The sequence below is a fragment of the Melanotaenia boesemani genome, chromosome 16, assembly GCF_017639745.1.
Source record: "Melanotaenia boesemani isolate fMelBoe1 chromosome 16, fMelBoe1.pri, whole genome shotgun sequence".
Taxonomy (NCBI): Eukaryota; Metazoa; Chordata; class Actinopteri; order Atheriniformes; family Melanotaeniidae; genus Melanotaenia; species Melanotaenia boesemani.
Genome location: NC_055697.1, coordinates 9,248,916 through 9,267,563, shown reverse-complemented (window position 1 = coordinate 9,267,563; position 18,648 = coordinate 9,248,916). Strand labels below are relative to the sequence as shown.

The window sequence follows — 18,648 nt, the reverse complement described above, 5'->3', positions numbered from 1 at the left end:
AACTCAGCTGCTACTCGACACGCTGAATTTTACCACTAAATGATGCTGTGACTCTAACACCCAAGTTAAAGGGGATCGCTAGCAAATCAAAACCACACTTAATAACCCCTGTACATAAACATGTTTATTTTCTCTTTACAGCAAGTTAATATGCAGGTTCAAAATGTCTCAGATATTGGTACACAACATGAGGTGCCAAAATCAACTTCAGTGGGGGAGAACTGGAAATTAGAAAAAGGCATTGCCACGTCTCATACAAGTAGGGTACATACTGTATTTACACAAAATGGGAAAAAAGCATTTGAAACACTGCAGTACTGTGTGTGGTTATGAAAACATCTAGGTTTAGGTGTTCTTAAAGTTCACTTTGTACAGTATGTTTGCAGAAACAAAGCAGCTGCCTCGTTCCTTCTGACATTCACAAACAATGTTTCAGGTTATGCAACAGAACATGAAGGAAATGGCTTACCAGAAGATGTAGAGCCTTTTAAAGCTTTAAATAATATCAGAAAACATAAAAAAGCATCTTTAACCAGCTGTGTACGCTGATCAAAATGTAGCTTTACATTTTGAGACAAGATGTTCAAGAAATGGGAGAAAAAAAAACTGACCACTGACTACAGTGGAATTTGATGATCAGATTTGGTGAAAACCTTCATGCAATTTCAGGCAAGATGTAACAGCGCCACCAGCCCCACCCCAAGCACCAAACAAAAGAAAAATATTTGTTTTAAACTAAAAGATTCATTTAAAAAAAAAGAAAAAAAAAAAAACACCCTGTAGTAAATCTGTACAACGAAAATACATTTGGGATCTACATCTAAAGGTACATTATTAAGGTTATATACACTCCCGCCCCATCCATATATTATCTTTACAAGTAGACTTCATTCAAACCCAAACATTAAGAAAACAGGACTAAACTGGGAAATGGGATCACATCAAACATCCATTTAAAAATCAGTTGTTACTGTACCTCAACTGCTGATCAGTCCCTCTGCTCGTCTGTACAGTAAACTACAGCAGGACTAAAATCTCATCGGGTGGATGGACTGCTACTTAACAAGGAATTAAGAATCATCAAGATGGGGGAATGATTATCGAGCGATGACGGGGGTTTTTTTGTAATCGCTTTGTGGTAGAAATAAACGGGAACAAACTACTGAACTGTGTAGTAACGATAGAGTGACTTCAAGAATACAAAATAGAAATCAAGTCAGAACTTGGACACTAACCCAGCTTCTCCAATATTCTGACACAACAGAACAAAGGCTTTCCACGCACTTCGGCCTCTTCACTGAAGAGAGCTACGCCACTCAGTCAATATACATTATGTTCTCTGGTCTCAGGTGGGACTGGGTTGGGGAATAGAAGTCAGCCTTAAACATTCGCCCCAAGGTTTGTTTGAAAGCAACAGATAAAAACAGAACCTTTGATATCTCATCCACACGTTTCCTCTTGTTCACTTTTCAGTTGTGGTGTCAAAATTCATTTGGAGAGAGAGAGAAAAAAAAAGGAAAAAACTACATTGTACAAAGTGAGATTCTCACAATCTCTTTGCAAGAAAGAAAAAGTAATAAAGAATGACTTGTGCCCACCATCTTTCAGTACACATGTAGGCAACTCCATTTACATCCCTGTGTTGCTGCTTCGCTTCTTAGTCGATTTTCACATTTGTGTAGATCTTCCTCACAAAGGCACTTGTTCCCATGTATCCAACAGCACCTGGAAAGTGATGCATAATAGGTGAGTTTCACCTGAGGCCAGCAGCTTCACACATCGTGCTCTGCTCTCACTGTGCAGGTAAATCTATCACAGGACAGAAAGATTACTGCTCAGGGTGTCTAATAAAGGTTGGCTCAGAGGGGCGAAAGCTCATCATACATCTACAAAATGAGCAGGCAGACACGGTCAACCCAGAAGGCACCTGATGTTACTACACCGGAGCTCCACAGAGGTGTCAGCTATGGTTTATTACTCATTCAGCTTACAGCTGAAGGAGAAAAACAAGATACACCACTTGAAGGGACAGTTTGGATTATTTTATGGTGGGGATGTGTTGAGTACTTCTGAGTAGTTTTCATCTGATCTGCAGTAGACAGCAAAGTGTTTTTAGTTTAGAGAATCAGGCATAACAGGTGTGCCCAAAACTAAATTTTTACCATCTGAAAAGCAAGTCAAACAAGTTCAATTAAATGTTAAAGTGAATTTTACATCGCACTATTTTTTGCATCACTAGTTCCCATTTCCTCAGGACTTTCTTTGGAGTTGTCAGACTTGTTGGATAGCAAACTGCTGAGCATTATTTGAGCAAGGATTTAAGGATGGTGAGGTTCTGTGCTCATTCAAGTTTTTTTTTACTGTCTCCTAGTTGGCATTTTGTAATTTTATAAAGTGAGTTTGATGTATTAGTCACAGCTGATCAGCAGCAGGATATGCTAATCAGCCACTGTGCAAGCAGAGATGTGCAGTCAGGAAATAGACTCTTTAGTTCAGGAAAGAAAATGACTGTTTCAAGATCTTTCTGATGCAAGTGATGTAGTGTAAAATTCACTATATACAGCATTTGTTCTAAGCTCTATGAAATTTGAGGTTTGAGTTTTTATGGTTAAAAACGCACTTGTTGTGGCTCCCCGTTTTGCATCCCCATCACAATACATCCCTAGTTTTTTTATTAAGAGCTGACCTGTCTGCTGCAGGCAAAACACTGACTGTTCGTAAGTACATCAAACATTCCCACTTAAAGTTTACATCAGCTTCATTCTTATTCTGTTAGAATTTATCATTCATTCATTTTCTATGTCACTTAGTCCAAATGTGGTGGGGAAGCTGGAGCCTATCCCATCTCAGCAATTAGCAGGCAAGAGGCAGGGTACACCTTGGACATGTTGGTGGTCCATCACAGGGCCAACACAGAGAGACAAACAACCATTCGCACATTAAGGTGCGTTTCCATTACCCCTAGAATTGCACAAAACCTAAATATCACAATAAAAAACTGGTAACGGAAATACAGAAATTAAAAAAAAACCTCTCAAATATCAGTAAAAAGTTTTTACGCTCTGAGCTGCTTTTTTTTTTCTTCTTCTTTAGACGCGTCAATATAGAAGTATATTGCAAAAGTGTAATGTAATCGCTTTTTTGCATTTACACATCTCTGGATGTGACAGGGGTCACGTGACCATTTCATTTCAAGTAAAGATGACGTGATACGAGTAGATGCAGGAGGAGGCTGAAATCTTTTTACAAATAAAATAGAAATATAATAACAGCGAAATGCAGAGTTTTACAAAGAATTAGAAATCTCCTTCCTTCTCAAAGTGGAGTCTCTTTTACAAGAATAATAGCTAATGCGCTAAACACCATTCAATGGAAACACCTGCAAATCATAATTGTACTTTGTCGAAATTCTAGAAATTTCACTTTTATTTTGCGACAAACTAATGAAAACACAGCTAGAATTTAGAGTGACCAATTAACCTTGCATGTCTTTGGGCGGTGGTAGGAAGCCAGAGTACCCGGAGAGAGCCTATGCATACATGGGGAGAACATACAAACTCCACACAGAAAGGCCACCCCCGAGTCAAGGCTCAAACCAGCGACCTTCTTGCTTTAAGGCTGCGGCGCTAACCACCACAACACTGTGCAGTTTAGCATCGGTTAGTATTTACTGTTATATAATAATCACTATGTTAGTTCATATTTATTTTACATCTGCATTATTTTACTACATTCTTTAGCCCTTAATTTATCATAATTACAGATCTGGTAAATAGACAACACATGCTCCTGGATGTCACATTCTGTTTTTCATTACTTAATCAAGCTGACCCAGAACTTACCACACATGATTCCTAGTGCAGTGCTGAACACAGCCATGTAGCCAAAGTAGAAGGACGTCTGAAACAGCCCGTACATCCTGAACAGACGGATGAAACATGTCAGAGCTGGACATCCTCCCTATTTAATTTTATAGATGTTTATCATTTTACAGGGATAACAGACTATAACTCACTTAGTTTTGAAGAAATAGTAGTAAAAGGAGTACATGTAAACATAAACAGCAGTGGATGCAGCAGAGAGGAAGCTTGTCCACTGCCTGAAAAGAAGACAAGCAAAAAAAATAATAAAAATTTGTACACACGTGGGGGAATATAAAACCAGGGTGGGATAACAATCCATTTACTTTATGAATGAGTATTCAGTGATCTGTATGAAATAATGCTTACAAATGTTGTAATTTCTCTTTTGAATAAATAAAGTATTTTGCATTTTATTACCATCTGTAGTCTTCGGCATTGAGCAGGAAGTATGTGCACACGATGGTGACACACACAGTCACGATGCAAAGGATAACCAGGACCAGCATCATGAAGCCGTACACATAGTAGATTTTGTAGGCCCAGAAAGATGTGAAGATGAAGTACCTGACAAGGTGGAACAGAGACCACATCAATATGGCTGCACTGCTCATCTTTAAACACCTTCAGTATCACCAAATGTACTTACATTTCAATGAAAATGGAACCAAATGGCAGGATCCCTCCAAGACACACGATGACCGCCGGCTCCATGAACCTGAAAGTGTAACAAGATTAAACATGTAGATATGATCATACTTTCTTAAATGTCTGTGCCAGATTTCACATTCAGGGGAGAAAAACGTGACAACTGTTTTAAAAGAAGCAAAAAGGGAAAAAAGGTGGGCAGTCTACAAATTCAAGCATAGTCAGATAGTGGCCTGAAGTCACAGCGACCCTTTTCATTGGACAGCAGTGACGTTTTCCATTACCTATAATGGGTTTGAGCAGACAACTAAAATATTTTATACCCCAAACTTAATATCTGACAATGGCAAATGGCACTGTGACAAGGCAGACCCTAGTCACTTGACATTGATCAGTTATTATAAACATCCTCAAGATTTTGGTCAAACTCAAAAGGTTTGAGATGATACAACAGAAATACCAGTATTAAATAAGTACTGATGTACATTTTGTGCAGTGTAACTCAGCTGCCTGTACTCTGCCCGAAGAATTTCTAAAATATAAAAAAATAATTAAATAAAAAACTGACTACTCTTAGAAACCAATGTGACCTTGTCGGCACAACTCCACACCCACCATTTCTTCTCGGGGATCGGTCGGGGCACAGCGTTCACTCGGCAGGGGAAGTTTGGCTGCCCAGATAGATTCCTTCCCAAAATTGTTCCCACAAGGTTTAATGGGAGAATGACGAAGAAGCAGATGCAGCAGACGGCAACCTGCAAAGGAGCCAAAATGATTCATTTTCAGTTGCTCTGAATTAACAACCAGCATCTGCGGCATTTTCAGATTCTTTAACATGTATTTCAGACACATTTGAGGCTTTAGGGGCTGCTGAATCAATGCTCAAAGTCATTTCACATCATGTGATGTACTTAACATAGGTCAACCTGTTCAATGTTCATTGGATGAAACAAAAGATAAATTTGTTTACTCAACAGTTTGAGTGCCAACCTCACTGTTTCGCTTGTTTATCTCCTACATGAGTGACTGCCCTACATCACAACTCTGGCACCTAGACAAACAGCAAGCTGTTGACTTAAAAAGAATGCCCTTAATAACATTGTGGTTTTTATTTAGGGAGGTGTGGCAGTGTAAAAACCAACCATAGTGCCAAATGGGATGGCTCTGGAGGCGTGGTAGTAGATCGCGATGAAGTTGATGAAGAAGGCTGTCCCACACACCATGGCTGGGATCATAAAGGCCCCAATGAACATTTGTTTAATCCATCTCCTGCCTGTATTAACAAAACAAATCACACATGGGGGATTTCAAGGCTTTTGAAAAGACAAAGCACATTAAATGGATGCGTCCAAAAGTGTGATAGAGGGATTCTTGTTATTACCTCCTTGTTTTGCATACAAACTTCCCCCAAAGTAGCCATTGACAGGAGAAGTTGCTGCATACACAAAAATGGCTGTGCTCAACATAGATCCTCTCCTGCAAAGAGAACAAAATAATGAGTCTAGAGCTGTAAAGAGTAAAGCTTTACTCCTTTATAAACTGGAATTTGATTTTTATAGTTTCTCTGCACCTATATCTACTTCTATAAAAAAAAAAAAAAAGCTGAGAACTTCTCTCTCACATATTCTTTATTTACTGTTGCTTTTCTATTTATATCCACTATATCACATCCAGAATAAGATTTAGCTCAACAGAAAACTCAAACAGGACAGTCAACAAACTTGTATTGAATGTTTTCTGCACTGAAACTCGTTGAACAAAATACTTGAAGAGTAAATCTATCAAGAAACTGGACCTTAAATAGAAACCGATACCTGAATCCCACAATTACAACAGCATTTTCTGGAAGCAATCACGTACTCTGTGTAAAGATCCTCAACCATCGCGACGATGATGACAATGAGGGAGACGGAGAAGATCTGGCAGCCAGAGCCAATGAGTGAAGAGAAGATCAGAGGATGGCTTGAGGGCCTGAACACGTCTCCATGAACCTGCTTCCACCCATATTCATCTCCCAGGTCTCTGTCCTGTTCAGCGATCAAACACAAATTAAAACAAACCCCACAATTTACAATCACAGGAAACTAGTTTGTGAAAACTCACCATGTCGTCCATTTCTTCCTCCTTGCTGTATCTGGCATAATCCTTTCTTAGTGTTCTCATAAGAATCATGGACACCAGACCCACCAAGAAAATGACCATCATAAAGGAGTTGAAGATAGAGAACCAATGAATCTAAAAAACAAGAAATATTCCAATCATTTAATAGTTATTACCAATTCCTGTATTTAAAAAAAAGATGTAGTGAAAATGTTTCAAGTAAAAACCCCCAAAAATCTTTTGAGCTGATCAAGTGCCTTATTTCAACCCTGTTCAAGTTTTACAGCAAATCCCTCTTATTAACTTTAGGATCACTGTACAAGTCAGGACACAAAGACTATGGCAGATGGTAAAATCTAAAATTCCCTCTTAGATCTGTCAAACTTCCCTTTAGAAAGGGTGCAGCTGGATTCCTGCCACAAGGCCAGGAGGAGTAAAACATTCAACTGAAGGTGAGCCAGCTGATCACCTGCATTATGTTGAAAATACCATGGTGCAAGGATCAGTTTGCACCTTTTGAAAGAATGCTACACAGATACACAGGTGGTTCTCTTAGTTGACATGAAGAAACACATTGTTTAACATACCCTGTGCTGGAAGAAGGATGGATCGAGGTATTTGTCGAATCTGTCTTCAAACTTGACATCAGACTTCTTCCATTTCACCTGTCAGAAAAGGTTTGTATTCATTAATATATTCACTAAAACTAAATGAGTTTACACTACCTACAAGATCACTAGCAACAAAGATAGCATTTGTATGCTATATGAAAGGGATCTTTTAGTACTCACAGAATACAACATTGGAATTTTTGTGTTGGGCATGAGTTTGACTTTGCTTTCGCTGGTTAGATTTACATCAACAATTCTGTTGCCATTGAAGCCGATCTCCAGTTTCTTATATGTCCACAGGTAATGATCATCTCCATTTTCATCTGCCTCACCAACAATACCTTAAAAATAGAATGAATTTTGAGGAAAGATGAAATAGACATTACAACAGCAAGCCTTTGTTTTATAGAAATTACAAGTCAAGATGTGGAGAGGGAAATTAAGGCAACTGGTTTCATTACTATTTAACTTTGCAGTAGAATAACATGTTTGATTCAGTTTTTAGGCGTCAATTTTGCTAAGATCCATTCCCAACTCTGAACCAGTCAGTATGATTTTTAAGTCAGCTACGCCACTTTGTATATGCATAATGACGCATACAACAGAAATTTAACATGATTATAGCTACACATGTAACTTTCACACTATGGGAAAAGAACATTTTCATGCCTGCATTGCAACCTTCACAATGCAAATCTGCTTTCATTAATAGAAATATTAAGATATGAAAAATCTTTCTATGAAAAGGAAATTATCACAAGTTCAACACTGGTTTTCTTAAATTCTGTTCTTAAGAGGCAGAATGTCCTCAGCAAATGCTAAATCTAATTTATGACACCTACCTCAGAGTAGGTGTCACTGGAAATGAGGAGAGTCAAAAAAGATAAACGTAAAGTATGCTGTCACTATAAAAAAAAAAAAAACTTAACCAAACATGTAACCAGCTCAAATATTATGGACAAATTGCCTCACTAACAAAGCAGAAACAAGGTCAAAGTCTATGTTTCTCTGTTGCAATTGAGCCAGAAGTATATCATGTATAAAACAGAATTGTTTGAGTAAATGCCTTCACCCCACCCACTACCTGCAACATCCGTGTCCGCAAGTTATGTTTAAGCAGCTGTGGGAGTGGCACCACATAAAACCTGGCAGCAAAAATACAAACGACTACAAGGATATAACTTGTTGGCTAAGACGAGACGGTAATTACAGTGAGTCATTAATATCCTCCTTATGGAACGATTCGTGTGACCTCAAAAGCTCTTGTCCACATGTGAATATGCCAACAGTGCAAGCTGCAAGACTGCAATTAGTGAACAAAAAAATCAACATTCTTTAAACCAAAAAAAAAAAAAAAAAAAAGAAGGGGGGTGGGGCATTTAACAGACTGCAATATAATTACTGTTTATAGTAATATCCAAACCTAAATTTTCAAAAGAAAAAGATCACTAATGCAGCACTTTTCTTACCAAACAATAAATATCAGTCAAGACATCAGCTAATGAAGCAATGCACCATACGTTGTTTCCCAACAAAACCAGCTCTGCTGCTTGATTCACCTTAGGTGCTGAACTGAGCGCCTTTTGGTAAGCTATCTGATAAAGGATATGGTGTAATGCAATGCTTCATCAGCTGTCTACACCTCATTAAGGCCAACCTGACAATAAGAACCTTTTTAATATCTCCAAAATTAAGAATAAGAAGCCAATATAGACACCATTTATTCTTGTGTAAATAAATACCTCATGAATCTGACAAAAACAAACTACTGCAGCTGTACTCAAATCACAAGACTAATCTTAACTGAAGCCAAATCCAGATATCAATTGGTAGAAAAGCAGCATTACTTACCCCAGATGGGCAGGTCATCTATGTACATTTGGTACCAATAGTGATTCTTTATGGCATAAACAAAGGCATCCTGTTTGGCTTTGTCCAAATCAATTTCACAGTACGTTGTCTGCATAACCTCCTCTGCAAAGACAATAAGAATATTTAACTTGATGCTGGAAAGTGTGACGCAAAGAAGAATAAGCTAGACATTCAGACACATGGGACAAAGATTATAAGAAAGTTCTTATCGATTCATATTGGTATTAAACAAGTGAAAGTTGATTTAAGAGTAGTATACCTTTATACTTAATGTCCAGGCCGCTAAATTCCAGCTCCACTCCCTGCAAAGCCTCTCCAAGTGTTTCATGATAATGACTGATGGTCTTCTTGGAGCCAGCACAGAAGGGCAAAGAGAAATACTTGTATGTCTCCTGCCTATTGTGGTAAGGCCCCACTGTGTTCATCCATAAAACTACCTCCTCTTTATCTGTGTACTGCAAAGGAAAAACAAAATAACCTGTAGTAAGTATTCTATGAATACTTCATCTGCTATACAAGTCCAACTGGTTTCATATAAGACTGTTTTTATAAGGACAGTTATGAATAACTCAAAACAAATAGTCATATTCACAGTACAACACATATTTGACACAAGTTTTTGAGTAAGATGACTTTAAACTAACTACCGCACTTGCAGTTAACTGATTGGAAAATAATCACTATTCAAAATCATGCAAATCAATGAAAATATAACGTGTATCAATGCATGAATTCACGCGAAACTAAAAAGTAATATGTGTTCGCTATGACTGCCTAAGTTTGAAGGAAGTGAACTCGAGTACTCTCCATCCATCCACAAATTGACGAGCTTTCATGTTTTCGTGTGGAAGATCTCGTATGGAAGCCTTTTACCTTGTTAGCCAGTTGTTAAAAGGGTGCCTGTGTTTAATATTTAAAACACAATAAGCACCTGAAATATTCAACGCTCCATCTCGCAATTTAGCATAACTATTTACATTTATTGTGTTTTAAATACTGCCTAAAGCGAAAAGCGCTTTTTATTGAGCTAAACTAACGTTAACTAACTGCTAACTTGAGAACAGTTTCCGCCGGTGCTCAAGAAAGCTTGTGAAGATCAGTGTGGAAGACGTGCTATCAAGCTAGCAAGCAGACGTTGTCTATAAGCGCTTAGGCCGATAAGTGGAGACATGTTAACCTAGTCAATTGAATATATATCTGTCTGATAGCTAACCGAGCATTGGTTTATCACTCAACAGGCCAAGTCATGAACCCTGTCATGTCTGCAAGTGTGTTTTCTCGATGGTGGCTACAGTTAGCAGGTTACACAGAGCACAAACGTCCATTATTTTCAAGGCTCCCCCTTTTTCAGTCGGCCTCGCAAAACGCTTGTCTTACCGTGTGGTCATGTTCATCTGCGTCGACAGGTAATAAGGAGCCTACTACTGCGAGTAACATCGCCGCTGCCACCTTCCACCTGGAGCACCCCATTATTTTCGGTGAAAGTATGCAGAAAGATTGGGGATGTTAGCTTCGTAGGGCTATCCCACCTTCTTCCTGGTTGTATGACAGAAGCAATTTTCAGGGATGTTCTCGTACGCATATGGCGTAAGCGCTCGCGAGAGCTCATCGCATTTACGCAGGATTGGCTGAATTGAGTCACGTGGTGCTAGGTCTCCAGTCAGCGTGGAATTCGGTGGCTCAAACGCTGAATTGAGGAACTTGGTCGGCTCATCGTCGCAGGCTTCAGCCACGTCATCCGACTTCCAACACTGAAGATTCACCTTTGACAGAGATGGTGTATGACACCCGATCCCCGTGCATCCGAACAAGTATTTTCACTAGTTGAAGAGACTTTAATCTTTTTAACTTTAAACTTTTTTTTAATTGTACGCAGTAAAATAAAAGTGTTGTAGGCTGCAGTGTTACCCGAGCATAATGCGGTGTAAACTAACCTCAGAGTAAGGCCTTTGATTTTAACTCCAGTTGACTATGTAGACAGGAAATTATTTCTCCCAATTTTGAAACTGAAGTTTGTTTTCTTTGTCATTAAATATTAACTTCTACAAGTGTTTAGTCTTATTTTTTACTTGCACATACTCTTATGCATCAAAAGTATAATTAAAACCTATAACTACATAAATTAGAAATAATTTCATTTAAAAATAAAAAGTTCTGATATCAGATTAATTAAAAATAAGTGGTTAAAAAAACAGGATGCTTTCCTTTCACTTCTCTCACATGTAATGCAACAAACGCTTGTATCACATAGATGCAGTTTACATGAAGTTTTCATAGAAGTGTTTCTGACAGTGAGATGCAGCAGATTGAATAAGCAAATTAAATGCTGAGTGTTTCTATTATGTAGCTGCCTTCTCTTATAAATAGATTTTCATTGGTTCAACACACTCTTCAACTCAACTTTAAATAATCCAACATCCGACCACAATCAATTTCTTTCTTGGAAGTTAAGTGGTGTATCATCATACTGCAAATGGCCTGTTTTTTTCAAATGACACCAATATGTCAATGCTTTTGTGAAACCTGTTGGTTTTCAGATGTCAGGTTTGTGCCATGAAGTGAACTTTTTGAATCTCATCTTTAAAAATATTCTGTAAACTCAAACGGCGCAACTTCACAATTTCTAAATTCACTTTTTATTTTTCTAAAACTACAAGACGTGAGATAAAGGACAAAAAAAAAATTACTTTTACCCGAACACCTAACAATAATTTAAACACACTTTCAATTGCCATTAATGATTATGAAAAGAAAAAGTAATCAATTCACAATCTTTAACAATTACCAGTGATTTAGAAACAAAATTTTATCAGCCTGGAAAATAGATTAAAAAGAAAAATCACATTTATTCAACAAGAGATTCATTCAATTAGAAAATAAAATCAAGTTAAATATTCATGCAACAAAGGTGGAGAGGATAATCAAATGAAATCAGTGCTCTCCCTTTGTCCAAGGTTGTTCTCTTTCAGTCGAACTTCATAACGATGACACAAACTTCCTGTAGAGAAAGAACACGATGAGAGTCAGTGTTTTGCAGGAATAAGACATGTAAGATAACTTATCAAATCTAGATTATAAAAAGAAACGAGTATCGTCACAGTGAGAATTATCAGTAAAATGTCTCACTTTATGATGTCTGGCAGTTGGGGGTCTCGATATAAACCATTGTGGAGATATCCCAGAGAACCATCGAATGTCACTAACTTGACTCGACCTTTAGTCTGGGCACTTGCAGCTGTTTCATAGGTCTGTAAAAGAATTTAGCCTATCTTAAGAATTATTTTCAGAGGAGACAGTTATAGCTGCAATGAAAACATTGACTCATGTTACATAAAAGAGGAGCTGCTGTCTGGGCCAGTAATACCTGCCGAGCGATCTGAATTGGAACCAAGTGGTCGTCGTCAGAGTGAAGGAAAAGTATGGGGCTTCTCATTTTCTTCAAACTGCAAAAAGCAAAAATATCTGAAGCCATCACATCTAAGTAGCATTAACAATATCATTAGTGAATCAATTTTGATATGATGCATCAGTGTGTGTTTATCCTACTTTTCTTCAGTGGGGAACACAACCTTATTCTCCGCCCATGGCTCTGGAAACAGGGACCCAATCCCTGGATATGTCCAGTAATACTGTAAACATAAAGGAATAAAACAATGCAAATATCAACTGTAGCAGTTGTATGAAACAAATACAGCAAATACAGAAAGTACACGACTAATCCAGTCTACCCAAGAAAAAGGGTGAAAAAGAATTTCCTGTCGAACAGTATTGAATGCACCCTCCAGGATCACACCATCAAAGACTTCACCTGAACAAAAAGAGAAAATAGTCATCGAGATGTTGGAAACACGTCTGTTTGATTTCAAGATTTATTACTTTTTTGTTTGTTTGCCAGAGTCCACTGGTACAAAACTTGCCTTGTTCCTGCAGTTTTACTGCACTGTTTGTGCTCACCCTGAATAAAAAAAAACAGAGCAACATCTTCAGTTTGTTATCTGTTCAGCTACTAAAGTTGCAAATTTGTTGTAGCTGTGAAGTCATTAAAATTTTTTCTTCTACAAATATAATGTGATTTACTGATAAGTTGCAAATATTGAAGAGTAGTTCATTATAACAAAGATCTCTGTAGAGTTTCTGTTTCCGCTTCCACACTGATTTCTTTTGTTTCTTTTAATATCACTTAGTAAATTTAACAATTTTTAGAGCTTCATTTCAAATTTCTGCTTCTTAAAGAATGTCAGTGATTTTAACTGACCCTGTGCCAAGAGAGTGTCCCCAGATGACAACCAGACTGTCTCCACTGCGTGCTTTGACCCATCTGTACAAGTAGAGGGCATCTGTGGTCAGACCCAATTCAGTAGGCTCTCCTGTGGAGTCTCCAAAACCTGCAAGAGTTTCTCATATTATCTGCTGTTCGCTGACTAACAGAGCTGTTTTTTTTAACTGCCACAAGGTGGCAGTCACTCAAAGAAAATCCTGCACTCATTCCTGACCTGAAGCTGAACTGCTGTTTTTTTGGCTGCTTCACTGCAAACAGCTCATCAAGAACAACTACACTGGTCTGGGTATGCAATGTTTGCAAATAAATCTAAACAAAAAGGCTGTGCATCAGTATGGAGGGAGGGGAACAGAGTTTCATACCTCTGTAGTCAGGCACCAGCACGTGGTAACCAAGTTCACTCAGCAGCTGTTGATACATAATGTTTAATAGTCAACAAAATGACAAAACAAAAAAGACTTTCATGTCACAAATTCAAAAAAGAAAAAAAAATGCTGGTGTTCGCTTACTTTTGCCACTCCCACTCGGTGAGGGGCTGCTCTGTGAAAATTAATAATCACAAGGCCAAAGGTAAATTTTTTTCAGTAAGAATAAATAAGGTGAGCAATTTAAAACTGTCAGAAACTAATTAGAATCCACATGCGTTATTCATTATACCTCGTTCCCGTGTTCCCATGAAGATATATGAAGACTGGACTTCCATCACTTAGAGAGTTCTGGTACCATGCCAGGTCTTTCCCTTGTGCCTCTTTCCACAGACTCTCAGGGACAGTGTACCTTGCACAGATTAAGACAATGCACAACTCAATGATACAACTGACTATTGGAATAATAAAAACAATCTATTTTATATCCTATATTAGCCTTTTCATGTCTACAGTAGGGAAAGAAAAAACGTGTTTGATTACCATACACCAAGGGAAATCCCTTCCTCTGATGTTAAGTACATGTTTATGGTATGATTGAGCGAGAAATCGGCAGGTCGGCTGAGGTCCACAAAGAAAGGCACACTGACTAGACACAGGAAAAGAAGACAAGTGGCTCTTTTTTGTGGACTCTAGTGAGATTTATAGCAATTTGATAAGACAGAAAGTGCACACACTTACCTCTGTATTTGTAAATACAGTGCTGAATTAATTCTGGGAGCACTTTCAATGTGACAGGCACCAAAATGAAGACAGCAAAGACAGCCAATAAACCCCTTTTTAACCACCCACGGGACCTGAAAACAGTGGCAGAGAGACAACTACAGTATATGACTATGAATATTTTGACGATTATTTTACATATCTTGTGTCAGTAGAAAACAGGGACTACTGTCTGAAAAGTTTCCCTTTCTCCAAGTAACTTTATAACATCTGAGTGACAAGTTGATTTATAAGCACTATACATCACTACTGACAAACTTCAAACCAGAAGGGCAGAAGAAGTCCTCTGCCAAGCTCAATGTCCCATCTTGCAATTTCAAACATAGTGAAACAGATTTGATTCCTCTGCTAATGCTCCACTTCTACACTTTAAAGAAATTGGGGTTGACAGATTTTGCATAATCTTGCTTAAAGAAAAAAAAAACATCACTGATCATAAACTCCTGCTTCAGTTCTCACCCTAGCAGGAAATACATCATTATTAGCCAAAGATGACTTTAACAACACCCACTCAAACCCCAATCAGGCAAAACCATAGAAACAAATCTAAAATTTTCTTCCTAGAAGAAGCACTGAAGGGACTGTGAGGCCACTCAAACCCTTTGGTTTACAGAGCAGAGTTTCCATGCACGTTTTGCCAGTGAGTAGCTGCAGTGCTTATAAAGAAGAATTAATATGGAAGAGAAGAACTAAATGATCTAATCAACACGGCAGACTGTCTTCAGAGTGAGTCTTGACTCCCTGGAGGTGACAGCAGAATAGAGGATGCTTTCTAGACTATAGCCAATTAATGGACAATACATCCCAACCCCTTACATTAACACTCTAATCAGCCAAAAGGGCCCCTTTAGCTGAAGACTGATCTTTCTTCACTGCTCAGGGGATACATATATGAGGTCATTTAGTCTACAAGCCAATAGGCTGCCACGAGTTAACTAATTCACTTTACAACTCACATGGAAATCTTAAAAAAAACAAAAAAAAACAAAAAAAAAACAAGATTTTTATTGACCGTTGAAGGGAAGTGTAATGTAATGCCACAAGAACGTTACAAAATCTTATGGCAAGGCTTTTACTTCCCTTTGTTTTTATATATTGAATCAACGTCTTACACGGTACAGAAAATGGGAAAAAAGAAAGCAATGAATGTATTTCATTACAGTTTATAAATAGTTTTGAGTTTTTCAGCACATTTTTAATAAAGGAAATTGACTTATTTTTTCCTCATTCTTGAAGGCGTTTCACCTCTATCCCAAGGAAATAGAAGATGTATAAAATAACCAAGGAAACGAAGTCCAGTTGCCATCCTGACTTGGATGACCGAGAATCTACACCAACATTAGGAACTGCAAATTAATATATATGAACGTCACCCCCAGTATAAGTGTTATTTCCACATTAGTTTTGTCTACACATTTCCTGCACATTACATATTTATTATATCTGAACTATTAATGCTTAATGAATTTAACTAGAGGGTTAAAGAAAACCCCCACAGATTATACCTTCATTAGTGGCTGAATTTCTCTCCAGGTAATCCAGCTTCCTCCTACATGTCCAAAGAGGTGCATGTTAAGTTGATCGGTCACTTTAAATGTGTGTGAGTGTGGGTGGTTGTTTGTCTCTCTGTGTTGGCCCTGTGATTGAGTGGCAACTTGTCCAGTGTGTACCCTGCCCTGAAAATTGCAGGGATAGGCACCAGCTTATATATATTCATTCATTTATTTATTTTCTGTACCACTTTGTCCAAGTAAGGGTCGCAGGAAAGCTGGAGCCTATCCCAACTAACAGGCAAGAGGCAGGGTGCACCCTGGGCAGGTCGCCAGTCCAACGCAGGGCCAACACAGACAAACAACCACTCATGCTCACATTAGGTGTGTTTCACACACCTAGGGAGAATTTAGAGACCAATTAACCTAACATGCATGTCTTTAGATGGTGGGTAGGAAGCTGGAGTACTTGGAAAGAACCCACGCATGCACGGGGAGAACATGTAAACTCCACACAGAAAGCCCACCAGTCGAGGCAAACCACACCACTGTGCAGCTATATGCACAGTTTGCAATATGAGCCATGGTTTTACATCCCATACACATCTTCACATCTTATTCACTAGATCTACAACCTACAATGATGCAAACATATGTATGGCGTAAAAAGTCAGCTACTTAATGCTAACAAGAAAAAAAAATTAAAAGCAACAAAGTAATCCTAATTAATCATCACCTGAACAAGTGTTGTGCATGAACAGTGAATGGTTCACTTCTAAAATTAACAGAACATCTGTACAAACTCACCTTTAATCTAATAATGTGTAGACTTGGTTTTAGGCCAAAAGTTAGGGCCTGGTTAAGATTTGGAAATTGGGTAATTTATATGAGTAACCACAATGGAGACTGTATAAGTGTGTGTATGTGAATTTGTTAGTAATGGAGACATCTCAGAAACTATTAGAAGACGTTACTCAGATTACTGCCACCTTCATTCATATATTCATAGAAACCCATGATCATGTAGTTACATTCCTTACTACCTGAAAGTGCAATTTTTATTACGTAAAAGTTTTTAAAATAATTTTAGAACAATTTTTATTAATCTAACTGGTTATTTAGTTTTTGTTTTCGGACTAAAAGAATACAGTAAACACCGTTGTAAGCCACATATTTTGATTGCTTAAAAAGATTTAAATAGTTTTGGATGGGATTAATATAATCATGCCTGTTTACATTTTTTTCATCTACTACATTATCACATCCTTAATCTTCAAAATCATGTAAATTAAACTTCCAATGTCCTTGGCAAACTTGGTAGTGTGCAGCAAGCTGACAACACAGATGGCAAGGATATTTCTATAATCAGGCTAAAACTAAAAACGTAAACTTTAAGCTAGCTACAGAAACTCACTGCTTTCCCTCTTTCCTCTGAGCTCGGGGGTTTTTCCGGATTTCACTCTTGTTGGACGACTCAGTCTGTTTCACGGTTCTTTTCTTCATTTTCAAAAATAACGACCCGAAAAAAAATTTAAACAAAAATATTATTTCAAACAGCGATCCTCACTTGTCCTTTCAGACTTTGACCAACTTTTATCACAGAGCGAAATAATCGCGAGGGAGGGGCTGGGGTTTATTAAGGTAGCACCGCTTTACATGGAACCAGTGAGAGGACAATACACGTAAGAAATGTCGCCACCTTGAGGCCCGACCTATGAAAACATGCTAAGAAAAGTCAAATTTTTAAAATATGAGGTCTTTATTTGGCCCTTTAACAAAATGTAAGAAAATTTTTATTTTGTGTGTTTGTGTGTGTGTGTGTGTGTGTGTGTGGGGGGGGGTCTACCATTTATTATGGTTTTCTACTTCTGGGTATCTATTAGGGGACAGAAGACAAGTGTCAGATTGTTTTCAACAGGATTTTGAGTAAAGTTTATACCATAAATTGAAGCAAAATGTCTCAGAAACATGTCACGTTGGGCTCTTATGGGTTAAATAGAACATCGATAATATAATTTAACGAATACCTTTCTGCAGGGGTAACTGTAGTTACCCAAAAAGTCATTATTCTAGTATTTCAATTAGTGTATTAAATACACACAAAAAAGTCACAAAGCTAATTTATTCAATAAAATGTATTACTGACATTTGAAGTCTACTGTAAAAGAAAATATACATAATAGAAAAAAAACAGTGTGGAATGGTTTAATGAGTGACATTTCATGGGTGTGTCTTTGGAGATAAGCTCAAAACTGTTCTAAGGCATGTTTCATGAGACTTCCCTCATAACACATCACATTCATAACACATCTCATTAAATTAAACTTTTGTTTGGATTTATAAAGACCAGTCTCTTCCAAACCTGGATAAGTACAGCCATCTTCACTTCTGGGATGCCTTGTCTTTTGAGAATTAGGGTGATGGTATTTTTTTTACCATCAAGGTTACTCCCAAAGAGCTATTTGCCCAAAAACTTGGTATATCTTGGCGTGATGTGCAGTGTGCCTTTAAAGATTTGAAGTAACTGAGGAAATGGAAGACAAAAGAAGTTACAGGTCCAAAAACTCCATTATCTGAATGCAATATCTTTAAGAAATAAGAAACAATTCCAGTGAAGATCTGATACAGGACCCGAGTGAT

At 37.8% G+C, this 18,648-nt stretch overlaps 2 protein-coding genes across 2 annotated transcripts; both read right to left on the bottom strand.

Annotated features, from left to right (window-relative positions):
• Nucleotides 1–111: 111 nt before the first annotated feature.
• tm9sf3 (transmembrane 9 superfamily member 3) lies at nt 112–10,656 on the bottom strand. The gene is made up of 15 exons (XM_042010478.1): nt 10,469–10,656; nt 9,351–9,546; nt 9,071–9,193; nt 7,400–7,560; nt 7,196–7,273; nt 6,612–6,743; nt 6,369–6,535; nt 5,890–5,984; nt 5,651–5,781; nt 5,124–5,263; nt 4,510–4,578; nt 4,281–4,427; nt 4,016–4,099; nt 3,843–3,919; nt 112–1,725 (listed from the first exon to the last, which is right to left on the bottom strand). Exons 1-15 carry the CDS (start codon nt 10,559–10,561, stop codon nt 1,658–1,660), a joined length of 1,761 nt encoding a protein of 586 aa, XP_041866412.1. The 5' UTR covers nt 10,562–10,656; the 3' UTR covers nt 112–1,657.
• Nucleotides 10,657–11,921: 1,265 nt separating this feature from the next.
• On the bottom strand, nt 11,922–17,615 carry si:ch211-117n7.7 (uncharacterized protein LOC751622 homolog). The gene is made up of 13 exons (XM_042010490.1): nt 17,423–17,615; nt 14,477–14,592; nt 14,279–14,384; nt 14,028–14,147; nt 13,880–13,910; nt 13,733–13,778; nt 13,347–13,476; nt 13,009–13,046; nt 12,820–12,899; nt 12,638–12,720; nt 12,456–12,534; nt 12,218–12,339; nt 11,922–12,089 (listed from the first exon to the last, which is right to left on the bottom strand). The coding sequence occupies exons 1-13, from the start codon at nt 17,509–17,511 to the stop codon at nt 12,068–12,070; spliced, it is 1,062 nt and encodes a 353-aa protein (XP_041866424.1). The 5' UTR covers nt 17,512–17,615; the 3' UTR covers nt 11,922–12,067.
• Between the last annotated feature and the right edge of the window lie 1,033 nt (nt 17,616–18,648).